Source organism: Grammomys surdaster, unplaced genomic scaffold (genome assembly GCF_004785775.1).
Source record: "Grammomys surdaster isolate TR1022 unplaced genomic scaffold, NIH_TR_1.0 125621, whole genome shotgun sequence".
NCBI lineage: Eukaryota > Metazoa > Chordata > Mammalia > Rodentia > Muridae > Grammomys > Grammomys surdaster.
In genome coordinates, this window is record NW_021620462.1 from 1,105,425 (window position 1) to 1,114,614 (window position 9,190).

Genomic DNA, 9,190 nt, shown 5'->3' on the forward strand with positions numbered 1-9,190 from the left:
GGAGGATGTGTAACCATGGGGATGAGGGGGAGGATGTGTAACCATGGGGATGAGGGGGAGGATGTGTAACCATGGGGATGAGGGGCAGGATGTGTAACAATGGGGATGAGGGGTAGGTTGGGACCAAAGGACACATGATCTTAAAGAAAGGAGACTGGAGGGACTTATAAGGGAAGAGTGAGCAGGGAAGGGAGAGGAAGAAGGAGAATTATCAAACACTTTGTTTGATAATGCCGTAATGATATGTAACACCTTATAGTCAATCTTAAAAAATGAAGAAACTTTAAAAGACATCAATGGACCAGAAGAAACACCCATGGAAACCCAGCCCCAGGACCCGGTGGTCACTCATGATCAGAGATATGCTAGATTGTGCTCTTAGTTACTAAAAATGACATGGTCACTGTAGAGAAGTAGAAAAATAAGGAAGACATAAAAAAGACAAGAATATCTACCAAAATTCTACCTCCAATCGACTTTTGTTACATCTCTTACACGCTTTAAACTTGTCTTTAGATGTGTTTTGTATGATGGATGATATAATTCTAAATGTATAGTATGGTGGGTTTCCCCTCTTCACATAGCATTAGGTCACACTACATTACAGATTCTTTACAAACATGGGTGTAAAATGGCCACCTCTAATCTCTCTTCAAGTTTGAGGACTGAGTGTCACAGCAGGCTGGACACGATTGTCACTTGAACAGAAAACTTAAAGGAGGTGCTGGCAGGCTGGGGCAGGAGTCTTTCACAGGGCTGATAACCTAGCTCCTGAGTTCCCTCTGTGGGCAGTTCTGTCCCTGAGTGGCTCCTTCTGAGAATGGTCCTGTTTCATCCAAGGAAATAATGGTGGGTTCTGATTGTGTGTGATCAGACCCAGGCCACCTCAAGGTCAGGAGGCTCTGACATGAAGGTCAGGCAGAATAAAAGCATTTTTTTGTCATTATTTGTTTTTCTTTTCTTTTCTTTTTTTTAAAAGAGCTCTTTAAAAATAAAAAGATTTATGTATATGAGTACACTGTAGCTATCTTCAGACACACCAGATGAGGGCATTGGATCCCATTATAGATGGTTTATTTATTTATTTTCGAGACAGGGTTTCTCTGTATAGCCCTGGCTGTCCTGAAACTCACTTTCTAGACCAGGCTGGCCTCGAACTCAGAAATCCTCCTGCCTCTGCCTCCCAAGTGCTGGGATTAAAGGTGTGTGCCACCACTTCCGGGCATTATTTTGTTTTTTAAGACAGAGTTTCTCTGTGCAGCCCTGGCTGTCTTGGAACTTGCTATGTAGACTAGGCTGACCTCGAACTCAGAGATTCACCTGCCTCTGCCTCCCGTGTGCAGGGATTAAAGGTGTGTGCTACCACCACCTCAGTACAAAGCATTTCTAAATGGGTAAAGTTAGTTGGTAGAAGGTTTGTTCACTGGCTGGTCACACCTGTCCAGGGAAGCAGAAGCCAGACTTCCTTGGCAAACTTACTTTGGATTTTCTCTGTAGCTGAGTGGGAGTGCCCAAATTAAACAAACAAACAAACAAACAAACAAACAAAACAAAAAACCCAAACCCAACCCAACCCAAACCACCACCAACAAAAAACTACACACCAAATGAAAAAGAAGCCAACCGGGATTGTTGGTAAAGATAACACTTTAAAGATGCTTGGGGCCTCGACAGCACCAACAGTCTAGCCTTCGCAAGGCTGGTCATGATGGTGTGGGGCTGGCTAAAGGAGAGAGAAGAAAAAGGGATGAGGGCATGGGAGCCCCAAATGTAATTCACTGAGAACCAGGTTTTTAGGTTCAAAGTGCATCTAGATGTCTTCCTCTGGAGAGCACTCTTTACATCATGGGGTAGGCGATGACAAAATAGTTAAGTTCTGAATCGATCAACTTTCTGTATTTCCTGTAAATTTCCCGTAGGGTCCTGTCTTCTTCATTTGTCTCGTATCGGTTTGTATAAATTCTCACCTGTGCCAATAAAGAAACACACCCATGCACACACACAGACACAGACACACACACACACACACACACACACACACACACACACACTGTGGCTACATAACTTAGGATCTGACAACCATGTAAATGCATCTATACACACAAAATTAGTGGTAGAAACAGAAAAACCCCAAGCAAATTTCACTCGTTAACTACAAGGGACCAATGCCAGGGCCCCGTTTGGATTCCAAGATGCATGCATGGATGTTTGAGTCCCTTATGTAAAATGGAACAGAGCATGAAGATTATCTCTGGGTTGCTTATAATGTCAGTTATAATTCAGATGTTATGTTTGGGGAATAATAACAATAGAAAACCATACATCTTCCGAAAGACGTACGGCTGGCTAGATTCATGGATGTAGACCCCAGAGGAGACAGAGAAGAGACTTTCAGAGCCTGTGTGTGGACTGGTCATCTCCCATGGACGGATTCAGGGGCAGTGCCTGCCTCATATCTGTCCCTGTCCCAGTTTTTAATGGGCATAAGAGCAAAAGTGCCAAGTCTAGATGTCCCCCTTTTACCCCGCGCAAGCAGCCGAGGGTCCTTACCTTCAGTGTGCGCAGGGAGCACTGCCCTTCCTCCTGGCTCTTCAGAATCCGCTCCACAAACTTAACGTCCAGGAAAGCCCAGATTTTGAAGTAAAACAGCTTCCGACAGGCCAGGATGAGAAGATGCAGCTGTTCATCCAGAGACTCGTGATTGTTGTTGAACTCGAATGTTAACTTCTAGAAAGCACAGGGGGTTGAGGGTAAGGGACAGGGATGCTGGAACAGCCTAGGGGATGTTTCTCCCCATCCCATGCTAAGTACTGACCACAGGAACCACAAGGCCACCAGTGTACTGCTGTGAGCCAGCAGGAAGGTGGGAAGCTGTCTGTTCCCAGCAAGGCATCCCCTGGCTCAGGTGTCACAACTCTACACTAAGGATAAGGGAGTTTTTCTTGGTTGACAGCCAGCCAGTGTATCACGGTTTTCACATCTGCTGTGGTCTTGAGAGTGTGTGGGAGGCTTGAGAAGGTGCTTAGTAACATCCAGAACTTTGACAAAGAATTAAGGAAGCATGTGGAAGCCTAGCCCAGAACAGGCAGTAGTAGGCTTTCCTGTGAACAAGAGCTCCTCACAGGCTCCTGGGGGCCAGACTTGCCACTCACCTGCAGAGTGTTCCGGAAGGTGGGCAGGAGGTCTGTCAGAGTGGGCCGCATGGACCAGTCTGGGTCACTGAAATAACAGCTTCTCAGACTGATGCTCCTGACTGGAATCTCCTGCAGCAAGATCCGGGCCAGGCGTTCGTATTTCATCACCCGCTCAAAGAAGAAGTTCACCTTCAGGTTGCTGGCCTGCCTGGCCAGCTTGGCCCAGGACATACCCCAGACTACCTGACCATGAGGGTCATGAACATGGCATTTGATGTTCATGATCCGGAGGGTACCAGCGTTGTTCTCACTCAAGGTCTCGAGCAGCTCGTCAGAGATACAGTTGTAGTTGAGTGTTAGGAATGTCAAGTTGTGGAACGTGGCCATGGCCTTGTGGAACTGGGAGCTGCCGTAGACAGCCAGGTGATGGCTGAAGAAGTCTTCGATGTTGAGTTCCGAGGCCACATTCTCATTCCGCATGTAGCTCAGGGAGTTGAGGATGTGGCAGCCTTGTTCCACTGTCAGCCGGGCTCCTTTCAGGCTCAGATGGTCCAGGTGTTTGCCCATTTTCTTTAAGAAAAAACTCAGGCTCTTGATGAGTGAACCCCTAATGCTGTTTCTCCAGACCAGCCGATCTAGCTCCAAGTGCTGGATGGAGAGTGACCGCAGGCGGTTGTTACTCTTGCCCAGGCACGACAGGAGGCCTCTCATGGTGACCTGGAACTTCTTGGTCAAGACCACATTGTAAGGGTTCAGGAACTTGATTTCCAGGTGTTCCAGGTATCGGCCAAATTTCTTAACGTACCAGAGTGCTGACTCGAATTCAGATGCGTGTACCCTGGACGGCCGCCCGCTGAACGTGATGGTCCTGTATCGCCAGAGATCAGCTGAGTACATAATCTGGTTCCATTTTCTGCAGACCAGGGCAGCTCTGGACCTGTCCCTGTCTCCCAGCCACCAGAAAACACGGCGCAGACACACATCTGGCAGAGTGGCCCAGCAGCTCTGCTCTTGGGGCTGGGTCACTTCGCTGTCTTCATCCATCAAAGGACCCGGATGTACAGCGTCGTGGTGTGGTGAGCAGGGCTTCCCAAAATGGGGAAAGAACACAATCACGTGTTCTCTGTGAGGGGTTAAAAAGGAAGACCTGTTACCGGCCAGGTAGAAATCAAACTCAATTGAACAAACTTTCCCTGCTTTTACTGCATTGTATCAGATGTAAGTTGTTCATTGGTGAACCCAGGACACACCCCACACCTGTGAAGTCTGCATAGTTCATCTCGGGTCACAGACTAGTACTCAATTTCAGCACAGTGAGAAGCGGCCTGTGGCAGCATATTTCGATAATCCCAGCAGTAATCAGGAGGCTGGGGCAGAAGGGATACAAGCTCAAAGCTAGCCTAAGCTACACAGCGGGTCCCAGTCATCCTGGGATATGTAACAAGATCCTGTCTCAAACAAAATATACAAGAAGTGTCCAGGCATGCTCACTACACTGTGGGGATAGCAGAAATGAGCAACTAATTTCCATGTAAGGGGGAAGTGTCAAGGACTTCTCAGAGGGGGTGATGTCTGAGCTAAGTTTTGAAGGATGAGTAGGCTCTGCAAGGCAGACCAGGCTGGCCTAGTGATGGAGAAGCTGATTATATCACAGGTGGAGGGGACAGCACGTACAAAGCCCCAGAAGTGTGAATTCACACTTCTGTGAATTCATGTGATGTGCTCACACTGATAGTGTAATAATAAGTACTTGCACATCTTAGCTTGTAAACTGTTTAACAAACCAAACCAAACCAACCCTCCCCCGACCAAAAACTTTCATTGTATGTAAACAAAGTGTCCAAGGTTATGAACCTGGACTGGGGATAGCATGGATGGAGAGGCAAGAAGTTAATCTGGAAAAATGAAAACAATTAAAAATGCCAAGTCAAAAGCTGAGATATAGCTTGGTAATAGAGGGTTGTCCAGCACAGCCTAAATTTAGGGTTTAATCCCTAGCACTGCATAGACTGGACATGTGTTGCTTCCCGGAACAGTGTGTGCGTGTGTGTGTGTGCATGCTGGGGAGGGCGGACTTGCTAAATCAAACCTCGGCAAAGTCACAGGCTAGAAGACTATGTTGGTGGGCTACAAATGTGAGTTCGTGTGTGTGTGTGTGTGTGTGTGGTATAGGTTTTCACCTTCTACCTTGCTTGAGTCAGGATCTCATTTGCCATTAGATAGTGCAAGAGCTTCTGAGATCTCTTCTATTTACACTTCCTCTCTTGTAGGATAGACAGGATTATAGCAACAACTTTATATAGGTCCTGGGGATTTGAACTCATGTCCTTACACCTCCATGGCAAGTGCTTTACTCCTTTGAGCCTTTCCCCCCTGAGTTTGAGTTTTGTGTGTGTGTCTGTCTGTCTCTCTGTGTGTTTGTGTGTTTTTTTTGCAAGGATCCTCCAATAAACGAGATTAGCACTTTCACTGACAGAAGGCAATGGAATTTAGTGGTCTGTCAATTGCTGCTGTGATCTTAGTAACATTTTTTGTGCCTCAGTGTCTGGTCTGACAATAGGAATAGTAATAATTCCTTTCTCCTAATTTTGGGAAATTCGAATGAGCTGATCCAGGGAATACACCTCGGACGTAGAACGTGCTCTGTAAGAGCAAGCTGCTGTTAGTAAGCTGGGGCCAAGGTACTTCTGCATTTTCCTTATAAAGATGAGAACACGCCCATTTTGCAAAAAGAGAATCTAGGGGAGTTGGGAGTTTCGTAATGAGATGGTGTTCTAAGTGTAAGTGTAAGTGTAAGTGTAAGTGATCCGAACCCATGCTAGTAATCCCAAACCTGGGCTTGGTCCACCATAATATGACACAGCTGCCAACCAGCGAGGGAAACTTAAGGCTGTCCCGTCACCAGGGCGGCGCGCCCCTCCCACGCGGGCCTAGCGGCTGCGCGGGGCCACCACTGCCCTCCGGATGCGTGGGTGCCTCGGGCCACCCGTTACCGGCTCGCTGCGCCCGGCTCGGGCTGCAGGGACGCCGAGCGCGCCTGCCCCTCTGCCCGCGCTGCTGCTCCCACGCCGACTCCAAGAGCAACAGGGAAGGCGACCTGTGCTCGCCGCGGCCAAGCCCACTGCCGCCTTTGTGACGCGCAGCCACCCTCTGGCTCTGCTAGCACCCACCGGTCGCTGAGTCCCAAACCCGGAGTTGCCAGATCCACTGAAGGCGAAGGAAGAGGGCGTTGCATGGACCCATTAGGAAAGCACGCAGGCAGAGGCAGGAGACTGGAGAGAGGAGCACCGGGTGAGGATCGCCAGGCGCTCTGCCCAATCTGCTCATAGCAGCGGAGAGGTCTGAACCCAACACTGTGTTCAGGTCGGTTCCCTCCAATTTTGACCCCCAGAAGCTTTGAATCTCTGTTCCAACGCCCAGGTGAGGACTCCTCCCACCCCCACGCTAGCCATGGGCTTCCACTCCCCTATCCTCAGACGAGGTAACACCTCACCCTCAAAGGGTGGGTGACACGACTTGAACCTAACAAAACCTGAGGTCAGTTCCGCTTCCTAGCTTTCAGAAGGAGGTGCACACCTAATCCTTGGCCCGTTCCTACCCCGGTGGGTAACCTTTGTGCTGAAGCCCAGGGCTAAAAGTTGAATACTGTGTCTGTCACCAGATAAGCTGCCTCTGCCATTTACTCCTTACTTTATTGCTAAACCTTACCTGCACAACCCCTCCCCAGCTACCCTCCGGGGTGGGGGGCAAAGCTTCACCTTGTTACCCTCCCCATCACCGACGCAAAAAACACAGCTCAAAGGAGATGAAGAGATAGTTTATTTTGGAGCCAAATGAGTGATCATGGTCCAGAAATACAGATTCAGTTGGCTTCAGATATCCGTGTTCTGACCTTGGTAACAATTTTAAAATAACAGAGCAAAGAAAGTCACTTTACAAACTCTGGTGATACAACAGGAGGTTACAGCAAAGCGGGGAGACTTTGCTATAGGTCCCAGATGCGTATGTGATGGCTTTCTTAGCAGTTGGGATCTGCTCATATGTTCCCAAACTTCAATTAGGAGGCACAGGATGTTAGGTCATGCATAGATGTGGACAATTAGCAGCTTTTTAAGGGGCTGAGATAGCTCAAGATGGTCCTGCACCATGCTAACCTCCATGCTAACCTCCCCTTCTAACAATCAGCCTTTTTAGAAAGCTTGGTTCAACTACTTTCTGGGAACTTTAATTCTCCCTGTTCCACCTTTCCTTCCCCTTCTCCCTCCCCTTCTCTTTTCCTTTCTTTCCATTTTTTCTTCCCTTCCTCCTTCCTTTTTTTTGCTGCATCTCCCCCTCTAGGCCTCATATTCCCAACCTGCCTTGTCCTGAAAAACCAATGAGGAAGACAAAGCAAAAGGACAGGGAGAAACTGAGGATAAATCCAAGGTCTCTTGAGTAACCCAGCAATTGAGCCGAGGTGCTTAGGAGTTCAGTGCAAGAAGCGAAGGCCTTTACTCCAGGTCATCTGTAGCTCGGAAGAAGGAAAAGTCATCTTCTGAAGCCCAAAGATGAAAGTCTGTCTCTTTTCCTAAATAAAGACCACCCAAAGTGCCAAGAGCGACAGTTGAGTACCCTGCCCTGAGCCCAAGATGAGACATCCCTCCCAAGGCCAAGGGGACATTGTGGAAGATGGGGCCCGAAGCTGGTGAGATTAGGGGCTGGGTGAAGTGCTGTCAGATGCTGTCTTCTGGACTTAGCATGGCCATGGCTGTTGCAAACAGGATCACACATCAGCTGTGGTTACCGCACAAGACCTGAATAAGTATGTGCATGCTAGCGTGTGTGTGCGCACACAAGCACCAGCAAATGTGGACTCAAGATACGAAAGCAGGGGCATGTTGGGAAGGAGTGGGTTCGCAGGAGTGAGTTGGGGGTGGCAGAAGGCAATGGGGATAAGTGTGATTACAATGCATTGTAAACACGCATGAAACTGTTAGAAATTAAAGGGGAAATTTGGTTACAGAGACTGGCAAAGAAAACAAAGTTGTGACCACTAGGAAAGGAAGCTGGGTAGCTAGTGCGAACTGGCGCTCTTCCGAATCCAGCTGGCCCTCCTCACTCGAGTGTCTTTTGATGAGCTAACCTCAGGCATTTCTCCTAAAGAAATGAAAAAGAGATGTTAAAAAGCTTCAAGTGGGAGGCAAGTTATTAAGGTATTTCAGAAGGTAGTCATTTTCTGTCATTGGTGTTCCCCACCAACAGGGGCTGTCAAAGCCAGGCTAGGTGTTGCTGTCCCTTGTTCTGAAACATGGGGTAGGGTTGGGGGGGGGGTGCCCTGTGACTGAGCCTGAGATGGGACTGCATAGAAGAGACTCTGAGCAGGGAGGGTGACTGGAGACTTGGGGTAGTGCCTAATGGAGGTGGGCATTATGGGTGAACGGGGAGAAATACGTGTACATCTTCTGTGTAGCCATCGCAATTAGAGAGCCATGTTGTTTACTTGGTTAGTGCCAAGTCACCGAACCGAGGGACGAAGAAACATGTGTATCAACACTCCCAAGTGCTCGTGTTTGTATATGGGCGTATCAGGGCTGACAGGTAAAATACAGGGTGGCCCACTGACTTTCAACTTCAGAGACCCAAAGAATCACTGTGTGAGAAACAATGATCCTCCCTTCATAATAAGAGTCAGAGAGATTCAGAGTAGCGAAACAGAAGCAAGTAGTTGAGGCGGTTTACAACCTTTACAGTCTCTAGAGAAAAGGCAAAAATAGCACTCCCATTTGGTCCAAGTGGTTTTTATAGTTCTCAAGTGTGAAAAACTTCTGCCCATCTTTTTCCATAGGTTCCCCAGGTGGTGGTGTTGATGGTGGTGTAGTGGTGATGATGGTGGTGGTGGCGGTGATGGTGGTGATGGTGGTGGTGATGGTGGTGTGGTGGTGATGGTGGTGTGGTGATGATGGTGGTGTGGTGATGATGGTGGTGTGGTGATGATGGTGGTGGTGGCGGTGATGGTGGTGATGGTGGTGATGGTGGTGTGGTGGTGGTGATGGTGGTGGTGATGGTGGTGATGGTGG

At 48.4% G+C, this 9,190-nt stretch overlaps 2 protein-coding genes across 2 annotated transcripts in view; both read right to left on the reverse strand.

The window, feature by feature from the left end:
- Nucleotides 1-1,629: 1,629 nt before the first annotated feature.
- On the reverse strand, nucleotides 1,630-6,211 carry Fbxo39 (F-box protein 39). Its single transcript, XM_028787227.1, has 4 exons — nucleotides 6,128-6,211; nucleotides 3,153-4,257; nucleotides 2,551-2,727; nucleotides 1,630-1,967 (listed from the first exon to the last, which is right to left on the reverse strand). Exons 2-4 carry the CDS (start codon nucleotides 4,176-4,178, stop codon nucleotides 1,839-1,841), a joined length of 1,332 nt encoding a protein of 443 aa, XP_028643060.1. The 5' UTR covers nucleotides 4,179-4,257; nucleotides 6,128-6,211; the 3' UTR covers nucleotides 1,630-1,838.
- Nucleotides 6,212-6,935: 724 nt separating this feature from the next.
- The window catches only part of Xaf1 (XIAP associated factor 1), a 17,183-nt gene continuing 14,928 nt past the window's right edge, over nucleotides 6,936-9,190 (reverse strand). Inside the window, exon 6 of the mRNA XM_028787292.1 lies at nucleotides 6,936-8,270. Coding sequence (XP_028643125.1) covers nucleotides 8,229-8,270 — 42 coding nt within the window. The 3' untranslated portion in view covers nucleotides 6,936-8,228. The remainder of the gene's footprint in view (nucleotides 8,271-9,190) is intronic.

Excerpts from the sequence above, each read along its gene's own strand:
- Fbxo39 (XM_028787227.1), bottom strand. The coding sequence starts at position 4,178 with ATGGATGAAGACAGCGAAGTGACCCAGCCCCAAGAGCAGAGCTGCTGG. Across the intron at positions 2,728-3,152 it reads CCTTCCGGAACACTCTGCAG|AAGTTAACATTCGAGTTCAA; the intron begins GTGAGTGGCAAG and ends TGTGCTTTCTAG. Across the intron at positions 1,968-2,550 it reads GCTCCCTGCGCACACTGAAG|GTGAGAATTTATACAAACCG; the intron begins GTAAGGACCCTC and ends TTATTGGCACAG.